The sequence below is a fragment of the Zalophus californianus genome, chromosome 2 (assembly GCF_009762305.2).
Source record: "Zalophus californianus isolate mZalCal1 chromosome 2, mZalCal1.pri.v2, whole genome shotgun sequence".
NCBI classification, from domain to species: domain Eukaryota; kingdom Metazoa; phylum Chordata; class Mammalia; order Carnivora; family Otariidae; genus Zalophus; species Zalophus californianus.
The window spans coordinates 69,472,751-69,491,521 of NC_045596.1; the positions used below are offsets into that span (position 1 = coordinate 69,472,751).

General features: G+C 36.9%; 1 protein-coding gene across 6 annotated transcripts in view; it reads left to right on the forward strand.

The window, feature by feature from the left end:
* The window catches only part of ARHGAP24 (Rho GTPase activating protein 24), a 490,733-nt gene that overhangs the window by 437,012 nt on the left and 34,950 nt on the right, over positions 1–18,771 (forward strand). For all 6 annotated transcript variants that reach the window (XM_035726277.1, XM_035726276.1, XM_027599710.2 and 3 more), the window contains one exon: positions 4,697–4,904. In XM_035726277.1, the coding sequence (XP_035582170.1) occupies positions 4,697–4,904 (208 nt within the window). The remainder of the gene's footprint in view (positions 1–4,696; positions 4,905–18,771) is intronic.

Sequence of the window (18,771 nt, forward strand, 5' to 3'; positions counted from 1 at the left end):
CCCAGAGGACCAACAAATTTATGAGAAGGTTGTAGTAAGTAGCACCGTCAAGAAAGAGATTGATAAGAGTATTCTGGAAGGCAAGAACTATGTAACACATGAGAAGTGTCAGGAAGAAGAGTGACATGACAGTTTTAAAGGGAGTGAGGCATGAAGTGATACAAAAAGTAAATTTGGCTTTCAGTGATTTGACAACTAGGAAGTTATCAATGACTATAGAAAAAGCTCTTTTAGTAGACTGGCAGTGTCAGAGTCCAAATTGCAATAGGTTGGCAAGGACAGAAAGGGTTGAAATGGAGCCAGAGTTATACTTAACTGGGAACCAAGGAGCAAAAAGAATAAATAATTGCAAGGCACAGAAAATCCAAGAAGGTTTGGCTTTGTGTTTGTTTATTCATATTTAAGATCGATGGAATATGAATATATTTATCTGATCACACTCAGTTAACTTCACAGGCTGCCTCTAGCTATTGAGTGTATAAATCACACATAAAGCAGGAACCTCACAAATCTGAGGAGATTTAGATCTCTCTCTCTCCAGTTGGAACAGCCTCCCACAGGTATAATAAAATCACCTGGGTAATTTACCTTCTCAGCCTAGTGAAAGGACACCTCCTTGGTGATGCTTTATGACACCATCAACGTACTTCCAAGGGAAGTACACATGATGTACCTTTGTCACCTAGAAATTCCAGGGATGGTTTTGTCAGGTAGTGTGAAACCTCCCTGGGAATTTCAATGGATATAGCTAGCACCATTTGCATGACTCACATCACAGAGTATATTCTTGTTAATAATCTACTAGTCAGTGTGTCCTTTTCCCCCTGCTGCTAGTTGGGGATAGGCTCATGACCTTTGTGCTTTCTTGTTAATCTTAAAATTTGAAGTTTCATTGCTTCCTCAATGAAAATGCTAAACAAAACAGCTTAAAAAAAAAAATTTCCGCCTAACCTTCCACACAAAAAACATGCTCATATAGGACATTAATTCACATCTACCATTATAAGACAGAGATGGTTGAGACATTCTATTTCCAATGCCACAAATTGAGAAGGATACGTTTATTATAATCACTTACCAATTCTTTCCGAGACCAGACTTACAGCAGAAAACTATTAATTTTCCACAGGAATCTCTAAGCATGTGTATCCTTCATCTATATGCTTTAACTCTCTTACACATTATATTGCTAAATAGACATAGCTCTTTACATAAAGGAAATAATTTCCTTGGGCAGGATGCAGAAGATGTTCAGTTTTCTCCTTCTCTATTTTTTTTTCCTGATCTTCCTCCAAATTTGCATTTTCTCAGCAGAAATTACTCCTGCTAGTGTGATGACAGAAATGTAGGTCAGAAAGCTAGTAAGCAGCAGGTTTCTTCCTCAGTAACTCATTTTTCAGCCAGTGTGCACATTACCCTGTATTATGTAATAGATACAGAGTGGCTCTGGAATCCAATAGCCTTGAACAAATCCTGGCTCCATCATTTACTAGCTCTGTGACATTCAGCGAGTCACTTAACCTTTCTGTGCTTCAGTCTCCTCCTTGGTAAAATAGTGGTGACCACCTCATAAAATGCCGTGAGTTTTAAGTGAAAGAAATGCAGATAAACCACTTGTACCCATGCCTGAAATACATAAGTACATCTTCGCTATTATCACTTTTTAGAGCACACACAAAAAAATTCTCTATATTATTCGTTTTTAGAATTTACTAATATTTTGAATTACTAGAAAATGAGGACATATGCTCATTGTGATTAAATAAAGAGTAAGAGGACTGGTATTTGGGAATGAGCAAAGGTTTTAAGGCTGAATAAATCTGAATATGGACTTCCATTCCAATACTTAGTGTTGTGTAATTAACCTTGAGCTATTCGCTTAATCTCTCTGAGCCCCAGTTTCCTCATGTATAATAAGATAGTCACCTTATATATCTATTATGAAAATAAGAGAAGATATGTCAAGGACTTAGTACGTAATAGGTCCTTAATAAATGGAAAGATGTTAGGGCTTTTGCCTTTTCATTTCTTGCTATACTTCTTAAGTGAATTCTTACCACAACACAAAGCTGTATGTACAAAAAAGAAGGAAGGAAGGAAGGAAGGAAGGAAGGAAAAAGGAAGAAAGAGGAGAAACCAGAGTAGCCATAAAACAAAATTACTGCTTCTTTTATCATGTCCCTAAGTTGTTGGGAAAAAAGAAATCCTGAGAATTTTAAGAAAAGAATGTTTGTTTTTTATTACTGTATAAAACAAAGTCTTGGAAGTTTGGTTCTCATTTGTAGCACACAGAGATGTTGAGTTGCAACATCTTTAGTAGGTTTTCTGCTGGATTTAGAGAGAAACTTTAGGTAATATGTTTATCAATCTAAAACAATAAGTGTAAAACCACAGACACATAAGGTGTATTCCCAGATGTCAATATTGTTTTTTTAAAAGAATAAACTATTAGTGCCTTTGAAAGGCTATTTTCTTAATTTTGACAGAATAGAATCCAAACATCTCAGGCAAATAAACATCAAAGAACTCCACAGGGTGGAAAACAAAGAAGAACTCCACAGAAAAAGAGTCAGTATTCTCCATTCATAATCAATTTTCAAGCTTTGTTATTAAAACACTAAAATATCTTCAAAGTCATTATTACCACTGTATGGGTTAGAGTTTGGTGTTGCTGCAAGCAACAGAAACCCCAGATAACAGTGGTTAAACATGCATTTTTCTCACATTAAAAAAAATCATAAAGAGGTGCTGCTGGTATTGGGTCAGTGGTTCAGTGATTTCATCCCCATTGTCTGAATCTTTCAGGCTTTCCCTCATGATTGCTATCTAATAGTCAAAAGACGACTCTTAGATCAACAGATAGCATGTCCAAGTTCATGGTAGAAAAAAAGGAATGATTGGCAATTCCAGCTGTCTTTCTCTTTCATCAGCAAAAATATCTTCCTAGAGACTCCAAAGACTTCTTAAAAAGTGGGAGAAGTATTTAATTTTCCAGTCCCTAAAATGGAAATGACAAGAGAAAATAGGGGTATGACAAGAGAAAATGCCAACTGTTGAGTTGGCAAACAATGTTTCACACCATTGAGAAACTGCTTGTTCCAAAGTCTACAAATTTAGCTGAATAGACCTGTTACCTACATTAATTTTCCTGCCCTTAGAAGATGCCATTTTCTAATTTTGCTTTCTATGTATTTGAATATTAATATTAGTTCACTCAACATTTTTTTCCTATAGCGAATATATGAATTCTCTTAATACTAGATTTGATATCAGGTGTTGAATAGTTTGGTTTGTTGTTGTCTTATTGTTTCTACCAGGGCTAAAAATTTTCTCTTTGGTAGCAGTTGTTTATTGCTTGGAATGTGATGGTTTTGCATTGCTGAATCCATACATAAATTATTTTACAGATAGGGAGGTAAAATATTTGTTTTTATTGTTCAATTCTTAACCTAGTGTTTTTGAAATAATTCCCCAGGTATTCTGGAATCTCACATAATTTCAACATGCAAGACTAATTTTTCTTTCCCTTTTATGAAACCATTAGACCATTAAAACTATTTAGTGATATTCATCCCATCTGGGAACATTGGAGTGACATTTGCTTTGGCTTTCCCCACCTTTTTTCCTCATAGGTTGATCATTTTTACCAAGCTATGACCTGGTATTAATATATTTTAGAGACTCTTTCTTTCTTTCTTTCTTTCTTTCTTTCTTTCTTTCTTTCTTTCTTTCTTTCTTTCTTTCTTTCTTTCTTTCTTTCATTCTTTCTTTCTTTCTTTCTTTCTTTCTTTCTTTCTTTCTTTCTTCTTTCTTTCTTTCTTTCTTTCTTTCTTTCTTTCTTTCTTTCTTTCTTTCTTTCTTTCTTTCTTTCTTTCTTTTTCTTTCTTTCTTTATTTCTTTCTTTATTTCTTTCTTTCTTTCTTTCTTTCTTTCTTTCTTTATTTCTTTAAAGAGAAGAAGCCAATACAATGGCTACTCTTTATTGGAAAGAAGGAAGTTTACAGCACATTTTGAGTAAGTTAGCCTAAAGGCTCAGTGGGGCCACTGGTGGGGCACCAGCTGGTAACAATCTCCACAGTTAGGGTATTGCTGGGTCTTGCCTTTGTGCAGCTGGAACCAGATGAGATGAGAGCACTATTGTCCTCTTCATAGATACAACCCACTATTTGCTTGTTAGTGAGAGATGGGGACAAAATTAGAATCCTCCTTGGTGCCTAAAGCTGCCTTTGGGGCTAGCTATTGTAAGGGTCCAGTCCCTTCCAAGCAGCCATCATGGCCTCCATTTCCAGCCCAGTCATCTGGTCATCATCAGTAGGAACACTACCTCCAGATGCTATGGAGTGCACAGCAATGACTCCATTGGGACTGCAGGCCCTCATGGGCCCACACAAAATAACTAAACTTTCATTTATTGCAGTGTTTCTTATATTAAAGTGGCTATCTCCAACTTTGTATGTCTATTTGGTGTGGGGGCTAAATACGGAATTTAGGGGAGAAGGGCAGCGTAAGGCAAAGCCTTTTCCTTTGAAGAATTGTGTATCATGGATTTGATTCTGGAAAACTGTGAGGTACTGATTGTTAAATGCTTGTCAGCCTTTCAGTCTTTGTTTTCCCTTTATATAGAGGATTTAAAAAAAAATAACCAAGTGGAATGATACGAATTCCTCAAATTCATTGTGAGCCTTTGTTCCTCCAGGCATTTTTGGACAGAAACTGGAAGACACTGTCCGTTATGAGAAGAGATATGGGAACCGTCTGGCTCCAATGCTGGTCGAGCAGTGTGTGGACTTTATCCGACAAAGGGGGCTGAAAGAAGAGGGTCTCTTCCGGCTGCCAGGCCAGGCTAACCTCGTCAAGGAGCTCCAGGATGCCTTTGACTGTGGAGAGAAGCCATCATTTGACAGGTAGATTTCAAGATTTCATTAATCATTCTGCACTGAGAAATCCAAACTGAACAGAAAGAATGCAGTGAGCTGAGACAAGAGAACCTTAATTGATGTTATAATGGTTTTAGAATATGAATTATATAGCCACACAAGGGTGGATTATTTTTATTAATTTACAGAGTCAAAATTTTAACACTTTAGATGTCTTTCTCCTGGATACTTTTTGTCCCTCTTGAAACATGATTATTTCTTCTTCTCCTTTGGTCCTAAATTAACCCCGTGTTAAACTTTTGCATCAGAAAAGTGAACGTTTAAAATAGGAGTCTTGGGGCGCCTGGGTGGCTCAGTTGGTTAAGCAACTGCCTTCGGCTCAGGTCATGATCTCAGGGTCCTGGGGATCGAGCCCCGCATCGGGCTCCCTGCTCGGCGGGAAGCCTGCTTCTCCCTCTCCCACTCCCCCTGCTTGTGTTCCCTCTCTCACTGTCTCTCTCTCTCTGTCAAATAAATAAATAAAATCTTTAAAAAAAAAAATAGGAGTCTTCTCCTGTTCAGTGTTTTTTTTTTAATTCTTTCAGCTAAAAGATATTAAAAGTATTAATAAGCAGAGATTGGGGATATAGGCAATGTAATTAAAATAACTGTTTTTAATAATAAAAGCATTATATTTTTCAATATATAGCTTCACCTTAATCTAGAATAGATTTACAAAGGAACAAGAAGTATAGAATGATGAAATTCAGGGACTAATGGAAGTTCCAGGAAAGAGCATATAAAGCATCCATAATTCCACTCATGAAAAGTTAAATACGGCAATATTTTGTAAACTACCTCCTTCTCTTCACTTTTTTAATTAGTAGAAAATAATATTTTTATCCCAATATTATCAATTGAGCATAGTGTAGCAGATAGTTTTAATATTTATATTTGAAATATCCCCAATATTACAATATATTTTAACTGAATACTTGATGGTTGGCAACCTCCATAAGCATAATTTTCATATCTACTATTTCACTCTACAAGTATATTGTTCATAACCATTTCAACAATTGGGACATTATGTCATCACTTTTATCACTACTATAAATAATGTTGTAGAGGATATCCATTTACATAAATATTTTCTATTTTTGGATTATTTCCTCAGGAGAAAATCTCAGTATTGAACGTTGTGGATAATAATAGTCTTATTCTTGAAAATTGAAAATTGCATACTAAGTATTATTACTCTTTCAAAGCATATAAGCATAGAATTAGCACATGGACAGACACTGATCTACGGAGCAGATAGACAAGAAGACACTTGAATACATGCTATAAGACAAAGGACGCATCTTTGGGAATATGGACTTCTGCTAATAATCCAAGAAATGTACATTAAATCATTTAATGAATGCCCTTCCTCTAGTCACATTAACAAAATCTTGAACAATGGTAATACTCAGTGCTGGCAAGGTATATTAAGGTAGGCACTCTGATGTAATAGAGGCAAATGATATAGTCTTTTCTAAAGAAATTTGGTAATATATTTCAAGACCGTTAGCAGGAAATTCTAGTCCTAGAAAAAGTCAATCTGTGGAAAAAAACTTAAGTGCAAAGTGGCTTATTACAATTTTTTAAAATAGTAGAAAATGAACACCAATCTATTATCTCCCCCGCAGCAGAGTATGGTTAATTAAATAATAGTGCATTAATATAAATTGTTATGCAATTATTAAAATTTTGGAAAAATGCTAAAGCTATCCAATAATAAGTGGAAATAACAAATGGAAAAATAAGACAGGATCAATTAATTGATTAAAATCCTACCTGTTTACAGCAAGTATTACAGACAGTTTATAGACATTCATAATTTATCTCTGAAAGATAAAAATTAAATGCGGAGGCAAAGAAATGAATTCAAAACCAGGGTTGGAGAACAAATTTCAAAAACACAGATATCCTTTTGGCAGGGGAGCCCCATGTCTTATTTTATACTTTGAAAAAGAAAACCTAAACAGTAGTTGCAAATTCAGGCCTATTCACAGGACATACACAATAGTTTATCTAGAAGAAATGTAATTTTTAAATTGTTTTTAATTCTTTCAATTTCCAAAATTGAAAGAAATTTGTTGAGTGGGATCCTTACAATAAAATATCATATAATGGGATAAACAACATCTTCTACAATGAACTTCATGTGACATTGATAAGTTTCAATGGCTTTTTCTTATATCATATATGGCCTATATATGCAGAATGACATTATAGAAAAGTATATTTATTAAAAATTATTTTACTATAGGCATTTATGATTTGGTTCTTATAACAAGATTCTTGCTAATATGAAAGAATGGAGGGATATTTATAAGTTTTAAGATCCTATAAGAAAAGATACGCCTTGTAAGCAGTTATCTCCAAATCCTGTTCTTAATACTGAGCTGATAATGGAATTGTGTGCAATCTTTATATAAAATATGATCTCACTTATAAAAGAAATTATTTATTTTTTGTATGAAATACATAAATGTATAAACAGACTGAAGAAAATGTAACAAAAGATAAACATCGATTTTGTGGGATAGTGAGGGATGTTTTCCTTCTTTTTTTTAATATTGTGATTCCAATAAGCATCCATTACTTTTATAATCAGAAATTTCATCTGAAAGATCTTTTAATTACCTGGTGATTTCATGCTACATAAAAATCTCCTTTCTTTTAATTTCGAAAGAGTGATTACAGAAGCTACCTGTCAACTAGAAAACCTGTAGAAAAGAGTTGGGGAGAGTATTTGAATGTTAGCACAATATGGTTAACGCCACTAGCATCCTGCGAGGAAAAGGAGAGTGTTCTTCATTTGCTCAGTCATTCAGTGTTTCAGGTCCGTAACAAACCACGCCAGAACTTTGTGACTTAAGTAATAACAACCGGCTATTGCTCATGGTTCTGCGCTTTGGGCAGGAGCTGGCCAGGATGTGCTCCTTTCTCCTGCACATGATGTTGATTCACGAGATCAGTTAGGTCTGAAGGATCCAGGATGGTTTTACTCAGATGTCCAGCGCCTTGTCCAAGATGGCTAACGTGGCTGGAGGCTGCTTGGGCCTTTCTTTCTCTCTCTCTCCTCCTTCCCTCCCCTTCTACCCTTATGCCCAGCCCACAACCTGCCACCCCTCCTCTCCCCACCTTCTCCCTCCCTCCCTCCCTCCATCTCTCTCTCTCTGTCTCTCCCTCTATAAATCTCACATCTAATAGAGCTGCTCGGCATATGGCCTTTATCTCTAGCAGATTAGTCAGACTTAGTGACATGATACCTCAGGGTTCCAAGAAAATGAAAAGGGCAGTTTGCAAGCCTCACAAGGGCTGGGTCAGGAGGACAGTGTGATTTCTGGTGCAGTCTGTTGGTCAAAGCAAGTCACAAGACAGGCCCGCCTACATTTGAGGAGAAGGGAAATAAACCGGGCCACTTGATGGAAAGAGGGGCAAGCACTTGAAGAGAAGGAAGATTTGTGGGAGGCTATTTTTAGAGAAAATCACCACAGCTTTAAAGTCTTGAAATCAAGACGAGTAAATCCCCTTTGTTCTTTCTCAAGATTGTTTTGCCTATTCTAGGTCATTTACATCTCCATAAAAAAAAAAAAAAAGAAAAGAAAGAAATTTAGCACATGCTTGTCAATTTGCACAAAAAAAGTCGGTGAGGATTCTGATTGAAATTTCATTGACTCCAGAAATCAACTGGGAGAAAATTGATATCTTAGAAATATGAAAGCTTCTTTTTTTAAATTTTATTTTTAAAAGAAATATGAAAGCTTCTAATCCATGAACATGGCCCATCTCTCCATTTCATTAGCACTTTTTGCATTTCAGCAATGTTTTGTATTTTTCAATGTTCAGATCTTGCTCCATTTTGTTAAATTTATCCTTAAGTATTTACTATTTATAGATGCTCCTGTAAATAGTATTGTTTTTCAATATTTAATTTTCTAATTGCTAACTGCTGGATTATCCAAATACAATTGATTTATATAAAGAGAGAGATCTTTGGTCCTACAGATTGGCAAATTCATTTATTAGTGCTCGTGGGACTTTGTAGATCCCTTAGGATTTCTAGGCACATAATCTTGTTGACTGTACCTAGCGAGAGTTTTATTTCTTCCTTTTCAATATGTAGGCTTTGTATTTCTTTTTCTTGCCTGTTTGTACTTGCTAAGAACTTGTCTACCATAGTAGTGAGTGGACATACTTCTCTTGTATGTAGAGGGAGGTTTTCAGTCTTTCACTGCCACGTGTGACGATAGCCATATGTTTTCCGTAGATGACCTTTATGGGGTTAGAAAATGTCCTTTTATTTCTAGTTTGCCGACATTCTTAATAATGAATGAGAATTAAATTTTATAAAATCCATTTCTTTCTGCATTTATTGCAGAAATTATCTGATTCTTCCCTTTTGTGATGTTAATGTCCTGAATTACATGAATCTATTTTCAAATATTAAACCAAATTTATGTTGCTAGGATAAGCCACATTTGCTTGTGATGCATTATTCTTTTTATATATCGCTGTATCTGACTTGCAAATAATTTGTTAAGGACTTGGGGACCTATATTCATCCAGGGTATTGACCTGTAGATGTCTTATAGTATCTTCAACTAGTTTTGTTATCAGAGAAATTCTGCACCCCTATTAGTTGGCAAGTGTTGCCTCTACCTCTATTTTCTCAAAGAGTAGGTGTATTTGTATTATTTCCTCTATAAATCTTTGGTAAAATTTACCAGTGATGTCATCTAGTCCTGAAGTTATCTTCATGGGGAAGTTTTTAGAGATGGCTTTTCAAATTTTTCTTGTGTCAGTTTTGGTAATTTGTCTCTTTCATGATATTTTCCCATTCCATATAACTTTTCAAATTTATTATCACGAAGTTGTTTATAATATTCCTATTCTGTATTGTCTGTAGACTTTTTAGTGAAGTCCTCTCCTTTACTTCTGATATTAGTGATTTGTTACATCATTTTTTCTTAATCAGTCTATTTATGTATTATCAATTTTGTTAAACCTTAAAAAGAACCAGTTTTTAAGAGAGAACCATTGATTGTCTCTCTTTTAAAAATGTTTCTCTTATACTTTGTTAACCCTGATGGTGGTTCTTTCCCTGGTAGTTGTTCTGTGTTTAAAGTGTTACCCTCTGCTGGCTCATGTTGGTATTTACATGAAGACTCAAGAAGCGATATATGTAGATTTCAAGAAGTCCTGTTGTGCAAAGCTCCCTACTGTTAGTGGTCTGCATCACAAATGCCAACTGATTCAACCTCTCCAAACTGTAATCTCTGTCTCCTTGGCTCAGTGAGACTGCTGTTCTCTCTTTAGGGTTCCCATCCCTGTCCCAGGCTCTGGTACATGACAATGCGCAAGGCTGGAGTAATAATAAGATTTACCTTATTTGATTCCATACTCTCAAAGGTCACATTTTTGCACTATTGTCCAATATCTTAAAAAAAAAATTGTTTCATATAATCAGACTAGTTTTCTCATTTTTAATAGCAGATGGGATACCTGTTACTCTGTGAAGATGGTGAGTGGATTCTCATCCACAGTTCTGAACTCCTGCTGGACATGTGTTCTCAGAGCCCCTCCTCTGGGGGGTGGGAAGGTGGGAAATGTGCCTAGGTTAGGGCTTGGTTCTCTAAACTTTGGCTCTCCTCTACTCTTTGATCTACTCTCTAGAACCCTGGTTTTGCTCCATGAGACTTCTTCCCCACCCCCGCCACAAGAAATGGCTCACTCACTTTTTTAGTTGAGTAGTTTCTCAGCCTGCTTCTGTCCATAGGAAGTTGGGGTCTCAAAGCCTCTTTTCATTTTGAACTGGTACCATCCCTTTTATTCCAAGTTGCCATAGTTCTTTTAAAAACCTTGGAAGTGTCAAATTATAATCCTCTTGCTGAAACAAAGTCACACCCATAAATCCCACTATATCAGGTCCTGCCATTATGGTGTCCATGAGTCAGCATTTATAGAACAATCTTAAGATTCTTTCTAAATCCTTTTGTATTACTGAGAGAATCTGTGAGGTGCTACCTTCAGTCTTTCAGAGGTTTTAATGAGGAATCCTTTAAGTCACACCATCATCTGGTCTTGACCTTCAGGTCATGTTTTATTGGCAGCACTCTGGATTTTATCTTTGCTCTGGGGCCATGTCTTACTTTGAGAAGATTTCACCAGCTGGAGACACTATCCCGGGGCCACTATAGTTTCTCTAAATTTTTCTTCAGAGTTGAATAGTTTCTAATTAGCTTCATCAGGACCATTTTCTACATTCTGAGTTATGGCAGCCAACAGTCTTGCAAATTTTTCCACCACTGCTTAATAAGCTCTTCAAGCTCACCTTTCTCTAGCTTCTGGTAGCAATTTTCTCATTGCTTTCCCAGTTCTGATAGTGTCCTCACAACTGTCCAGACACTGCCAGGACAAAGCCAGTGCCATACATTAGAATTTTGTTGCAGCAGCACCCAATTTCTGATTCCAGGGACTGTTTTAGGTATCTCTTGCTGCATAGCAAACCAGTCCAAAGTTTTTGGTTTAAAAACAACAGTAGGCTTTTCAGATTCTGCATCTGGACAATGCTTGGCAGAGACATGGTATCCGTTGCCATGATCTAATGTAGCACAGTATCCAAGAGAGCTACCTTCCAAGCCTGGTGCCGACACTGGGCCAGGTGACATGGCTGATGGTGGGCTGAGCCTCTCTCTTTCTCTCTGCAGTCTTGTGTCCTACAGGGTTTCTCTCTTTAACCAATTATTAGAACTTTTTACACAGTATCTCAGGACTGAAAGAAAATAAGACTGGAAGCTATAAGGCCTCTGAAGGGTTTAGGCCCATAACTGGCACAATGTCACATCCACCAAATATGATTGTTCCAAAGTAAATCGTAAGGCCAGTTCAGATCAAAAGAGATTAAAAACTGGTTCTACTTCTTGGTAGAAGGCGTGACATGAATGTATAGGGGTGAGGGAAATTATTGACAGTCACCTTTGGGGACAGTCCATCTCATTCATTCATTCAATAAATAATTTTGGAGTGTTTCGTATGTCTTAGACACTTGGACACCTGTTCTAGGTGAAAAAGACAAAGTCAATTCTTTTCTGGAATTTGCGTTACTAGTGATGGACAGATAAACAATAAACAGTAAATATGTAAATAATTTCAAAGAGTGAGAAGGATGACGTGCTAAAATGTTAGTGAGTGAAGTGGTGGAAACACACATCTCCTCCCTGAGAATATAACTTTTAGGTTTAGCTTGAATGACAGGAAGAAGCTTGCCATATCTAAGATATGGTAGAGGCACTTTGTAGGTGGAATATCAAGTACAAAGGCCTTGTGATGAGCATGGCTTGGCTTGTTTGTGGACCATAAAGAAGGACACTGTGGCTGGAACACAGTGAGTGAGGAGTACAGTCTTGGGAGATAGGTGAAAGAGATGAATCTTGTGTAGCCCAGTAGATTATGATAAGGACTTTCACTTTCCAAGTGAAATGGAAATCCATTGAAATATTTTTAACAAGAAATGGAATAATTTTATTTACATGTTAAAAAAAAGGTCACTCTGTAAAGAAAAAATAATATTTTCTATTATTCTACCCACAGGATATTTCTGACACCAAATGTGTAGGTTTCCCACAGCAAGCAGTTCTCTAATTATTGGTGAACACCCACTGGGTGCCCTACAATTTTATTAAATTCTGATACTAATTGCCCAGAGTTAGTGCAGACTCCACAGGTTAAGGGCTCAGTTCCAGAAAACTGCACCCTCCCCCCCACATTGCAGAGACCAGTCCCAAGTCCCAGGTTGTCACATACTGCTGGCCAACCAGTTATAAATCGGAGATTACTTGAGCTTCACAATTTGCTAGAAGAGCTCACACAACTCAGGAAAACGATTACCAGTTTATTATAAAAAGATACACCTCAGAAATAGCCAAATGGAACAGCTGCATAGGGCAGGTATAGGGAAGGGGGCAGAGCTTCCAGGGCCTCACCAGGCATACCTCCTCCCAGCAAGAGGATGTGTTCACTAGCCCAGAAGCTTTCGGAACCCCTTTGGCTAGGAATTTTTTATGGAGGCTTCATTGTGTAGCCATGATTGATTAAATCTTCGGCCATTGGTGACTGAACTGAATCTCTAGTACCCTCTTCTCTCCCAAAGATTGAGGGGTAAAGCTGAAAGTTCCAACACCCTCATCACACGGTTCCTTCCTCTGGCAACCACCCCCTCCCATCTTGGGGCTTTCCAAAGTCACCTCATTAACATAAACATATAAACTCATAAACTCGGGTGTGGTTGAAAGGCGTTTGGTATGAATGAAGAAGGCTTTTCTTTTACCTTCATCACTAGAAACTACTTCAGGAACTGGGATAAAACCAAATACCATAACAAAAGATGTTTCTATTTTATCATTTAGAGAATTACAAGGAACTCTGGCCAGGAGCCAGGAAAAAAAACAAAAAATATATTTCTTATTATATCACAATATCACATTCTGGCAATCTAAATACCTTGTTTTGATAAATAATTGTCAAGCTTGAGTCCCTCTGTCATTGGGAGGCACATATGCAAATTACTAGATTCTGCTGATTAAAAAAAAAGAGGACTTCCCGATCCATGAACAGGGCAAATATAAAGAAGAAGAGTCACATATTTGTGGCAAAATGTGATTTCTCAACTACTCTGGTAGGGGAATAAATAATCCATAATTTCCCAGAAAGTAAGATTATTTTCAGAACATGTAGAGTATTCTGCCCCATCTGCTTTTTCAGTTAATTGTCTGAGTTTGAAATTTCTCATGGCCAATTCCTAGCTCAGGTTTCAGTTTTCGGGAGGTGAAAACAAACTGCCTTGGAACATTTGCTAATTCAAGTTAGTTTCACACCAACGTTCACCATCAAATGATTTCTAAAAGGGTGTAAGTTTAAAAATATAGACCTGTGTATAATGTTTCTCTATAGTTATTAGGATGTAAATCAAAGGACAGAAATTTTTCATTGTGAAATATTAGAAAAAGTGAGAGTGAACAAGTATATTCCCCTTTGTCTCCTCATACTGCTTCCTATCTCACTAAAGAGTCAACAAGATGTAGCTTTCATCTCCATAGATGTTAAAAATGTACAAAGGAATTCTCACAAGAATTCTGCAAAAATAATCTCTAATCTTTTAATATTAAGGCCTAATGTTATTGACGCTCCAATATTAAGCCCTAAATTTTATTTTTAAAGTGAACTTTCTTAATAACTTTAAAAAATTATGACAGTATGAGGTGTTATTAAAATTTATTTAAATATTATTAAGACTGTATTTTAAATTATAACATTTGTATACCAATTTAGAATATAGAAGATTTTAAGAAGGGAAGAATGGATATTTCAAAAGTAAATAACCCAGGGAGATCTTGCTGTATATATGTAATAAATAAGTAGATATGTAAGAAACTTAAACATACAGATATATCTAAATACAGATATGTATATATACAAAGTATTGGAATCACACAGTTTTTACATCTTGCCTTTTCTTGTTAACATTATATCATGAACAACTTCCATGTCACTAAGTGGCTTTCACAAACATGATTTCAAGGGCTATGTAGTAAGTCATCATATGAGTGCATTGCTTTGTCTAATACTGCATCTGTTGTTTTCGATGTTTTGCACACATCAGTCCTATGCTAACAACCATCTATATTCATAAATTGGCCTGTGCTTTTGAAGTTATGGATCCATTCGGAAGGTAATATTTCATATTTGAATGAGAAGAAGTATGTTGTCCTATGGAGAAAAAAAAAGATTGAGAAAAAGGAACTTGGAACATACATTATTTAAATTTAAAGAGGTTGCAGGCACATGGACCAGCTTTTATTAAACTATGCACTTTCTGTTCTTCTTTAATTATCTCATGCTATTTTCCCAGTTCTGAGGTTCAACTTTAAGACTTTTATGTATGCATGACTTTTTGTTCCTACAGTTAGATGACATATTCCCACAGACTCCTTGACCAAAGTGAATTTTCTGAGAAAGGACATTTTCGTTGACCTGAAAAAATTTGTATTTTATCAATTGATGTCAGCTGTAAAAAACAGCAGATATCATAGTTCCTAACCATCCTTTTCTTTATTATTTCTGTTCAGAAATGAAAACAAATTAAAATATAACATTTTATATTGAATTTCCCCACTTTGAGGGGATAAAAATGAAATACCCAATGTGTAAAATCAGATTAGAAGCGGAATGTTCTTTCATTTCCAAAGCTCTCCAGGTGGCATCAGCTGTTAAAGAAGATACATTTTGGAATTGCTGGGAAGATAGAGTCAAGATAGGGTCAAAACATTAATTGTTCAGCAACAAAAAAAAAACTATGCACTTACAACACACGTCCTTCAAAGAGCAAGGCCAGGAGGCTGTAGAAGTCAATGATTTTACACATTCTGTCCAAAAATCCCATAAGGTAGCTGCTGTCCCCATTACCCCAGACACATTCCCACATAATCTGTTCATTTTGCCCTTGACCCTCTTTCTTTTCTTCTACCATCTTGTTTATTTTTTATTTGTTTTGGTGACTGAATTAGGATCACTAAACAAACTGCAATTCTACAGAGATAAAATTTTTTGAAAGTCTAAAACTTAGAAGGCAGAAAAGCCAGACACATATTTTAATTCTTATCTTCCGAGTAGCACTATAGCTTTGAGTACTACTGACCTGAGTTGTAAAAAGTGGACTTGAAAGGGGGGAGCACTACAGCCAGTAGAGATTCTCAAACATTAGTTTGCTTAAGAATGACCCAGACAGGTATCTCTAGATTCAGAAGCTCACACCCCACTGGCTCTCATTCCATTTTAAAAGGTTGGAGGATGCATTGGAATCTGAATTTCAAACAAATCCCCAAGTAATTCTTATATGCATGGTTCTCAAATCATAACTTGGAAAAATACTAGCCAGACTATAAGATACAGGAATGTGGGGTAAGAAGAAATGCTCATTTGAAGTGATAGTTCTCTCATATATGAAATAAGAGGAAAAAAAATCAACCTCATGGCATTAGTGGAAGCCACATGTTAGTTCTGACTCAGCTGGGCTGGTCTGAAGCTACTGTGAAAGATAATTTATTTTCTGGGTCATACAGTTAATGTGTAAAATGTATTCTTTCCTACCTGCTGAAATGGACCCGAAATTTTAGAACAATCTAAAAAGAACTTCCCGGCACATCTATGCTTTGATCCATGTGAAAAATCAAACACTGGGGAGTTCAGTAGCAAACTATACAGTTATAGAGCCTCTGTATCATAGGGTGAATAAAGGATCTACGCATAGGATTTGATGGAGGAAAGTGAAGAAAGCAAATGGTAGCTTAAGGGCATGTGGATAGGTGAAGAGTTGGAAAAGCAAAGAACTTACTCCCAGGAGTTTGCCTAAGGCAAGCCCTGAATGTGTAGGTGGTAAACTGGTTCCCTGTTTTCCGCACCCTAAGTGATTCTCTGAAGCCAGGAAGGAGCCAGACACCCCCCACCCCCATGACCTGAACAGCTGTTTAACTGTGGTGACTTCTAACATTCCTATTTTTGGATGCAGTTCTTAAATATTATGGTGGTGTGACCAGATTTGATAAGCATTGCCCTAGAGTACATCCCAAACTTCTGTCATTGTTACAGTACCATCATGATTTTAGCCATCTCCACAGAATACCTAGACTAGCTTTAGTATTTCCCTTTAAATTTATTCACTGTTTTATCAATTTCGTTGTAAAAGGAATTTGATATCATTATTGTTAGTTGAAAACCAGCACACTCACCATAATTCACAAGGGCACTATAGCATAAATGCAAGGACATGTTATTAAATGCCAACTGAATATAGCTGCTTTCCGAAGACTGGCCCTAAGGCCTCTGTGTACTTGATGAAAATGGAGATTGGCAAGTAATGGTACCATTCCAACACTTCTCTCATTTCCAACGGGTACTTCCTACTTGATATAATCAGAAGAGGTGAAAGATAATCAGAGAAGGACTAAAGTTCCTGTTGTGTGATTTGATGTCCCTTAGTGTTCTGTTTGTGTGGCATCGTACTTGGAACAGCCCACACTTCCGATCACCCTTCAGCAATACTGACAGGCCCACTTCCCTGAACATGTGACTTCTAATCTAATTTGAACAATGAGTGTGACTCCCTAGGGTTCCATGGTGAAACCTCTTTGTAAACATACCAGGGTCTGAAAAATTAATGAGCTTTAAAGATTTTTTTTTTTTTTTTTTTTATTTATTTGACAGAGAGAGACACAGTGAGAAAGGGAACACAAGCAGGGGGAGTGGGAGAGGGGGAAGCAGGCTTCCCGCTGAGCGGGGAGCCCGATGTGGGACTCGATCCCAGGACCCTGGGATCATGACCTGAGCCGAAGGCAGACGCTTAACGACTGAGCCACCCAGGCGCCCAAAAATTAATGAGCTTTAAAGGGAAATATTTTGTATGTGGAAAATATTCACATGAATGGATATTTACTAAACATTTTATGTAGTGCAGGTTGTTAGCTAGAGATCTGTCATTTTTCACTGCGCTTACTCTTTTGGTGATAATATCTAAAAGCCTATACACTGGAAGGCAAGAACAGGAGTTTCACTTTCCTTTCAATTTATCTTTGTTTTTTTTTTTTCTTTTTTTTTTTAATTTTATTTAAATTCAAGTTAGTTAACATGTAGTGTATGATTAGTGTCAGGGGTAGAATTTAGTGATCCATCACTTACACAGAACACCTAGTGCTCATCCCCCACCCACCTCCCCTCCAGCAACCCTCAGTTTGTTCCCTGTAGTTAAGAGTCTCTTGTGGTTTACCTCCCTCTCTGTTTTTATCTTATTTTATTTTTCCTTCCCTTCCCCTATGTTCATCTGTTTTGTTTCTTAAATTCCACCTAGGAGTGAAGTCATATGGTATTTGTCTTTCTCTGACTGACTTATTTAATTTAGCATAATACCCTCTAGTTCCATCCACGTCGTTGCAAATGGCAAGATTTCATTCTTTTTAATGGCTGAGTAACATTCCATTATGTGTGTGTGTGTGTGTGTGTGTGTGTGTGTATCTCACACCTTTTTTTATTTTTATTTTTTAATTTTATTTATTTATTTGAGAGAGAGAGAGCATGAGCAGGGGCAGGGAGGGGCAGAGAGAGAGAGAGGGAAAAGCAGACTCACCACAGAGCAGGGAGCCCAACGCGGGGCTCCATCCCAGGACTCTGAGACCATGACCTGAGCCAAAGGCAGACACTTACCCGACTGAGTCACCCAGGCACTCCTATACCACATCTTCTTTTATCCATTCATTAGCTGATGGACATCTGGGCTCGTTCCATATTTTGGCTATTGTGAACATTGCTGCTATAAGCGTTGGGTTGTATGTGCCACTTTGAATCACTATTTTTGTATCCTTTGGATAAATGCCTACTAGTGCAATTGCTGGGTCATAGGGCAGCTCTATTTTTAACTTTTTGAGGAACCTCCATACTGTTTTCCAGAGTGGCTGCACCAGCTTGCATTCCGACCAACAGTGTAGGAGGGTTCCCCTTTCTCCGCATCCCTGCCAACAACTGTGGTTTCCTGGCTAGCCATTCTGACCGGTGTGAGGTCAATTTATATTTGAATAAATTTGGAGCTCACTTCCCCTGAAACCTGACAGAGTTATGAATAAAAATAGTCAATTAACAAGAAGTTTCACAGTATTTGGCATATCGTTTGGTGTTTGTATACTTTTTTGCCAGGAAGCAGTGTAGGAATAAGAGTTCAGGCAGGCCCACCATTTACTACCTAAGTTAACGACCTGGCACTAGTTACTTCACTTCTCAAAACCCCTAGTTTCCTCATGTGTAAAACGAAAACCATAAT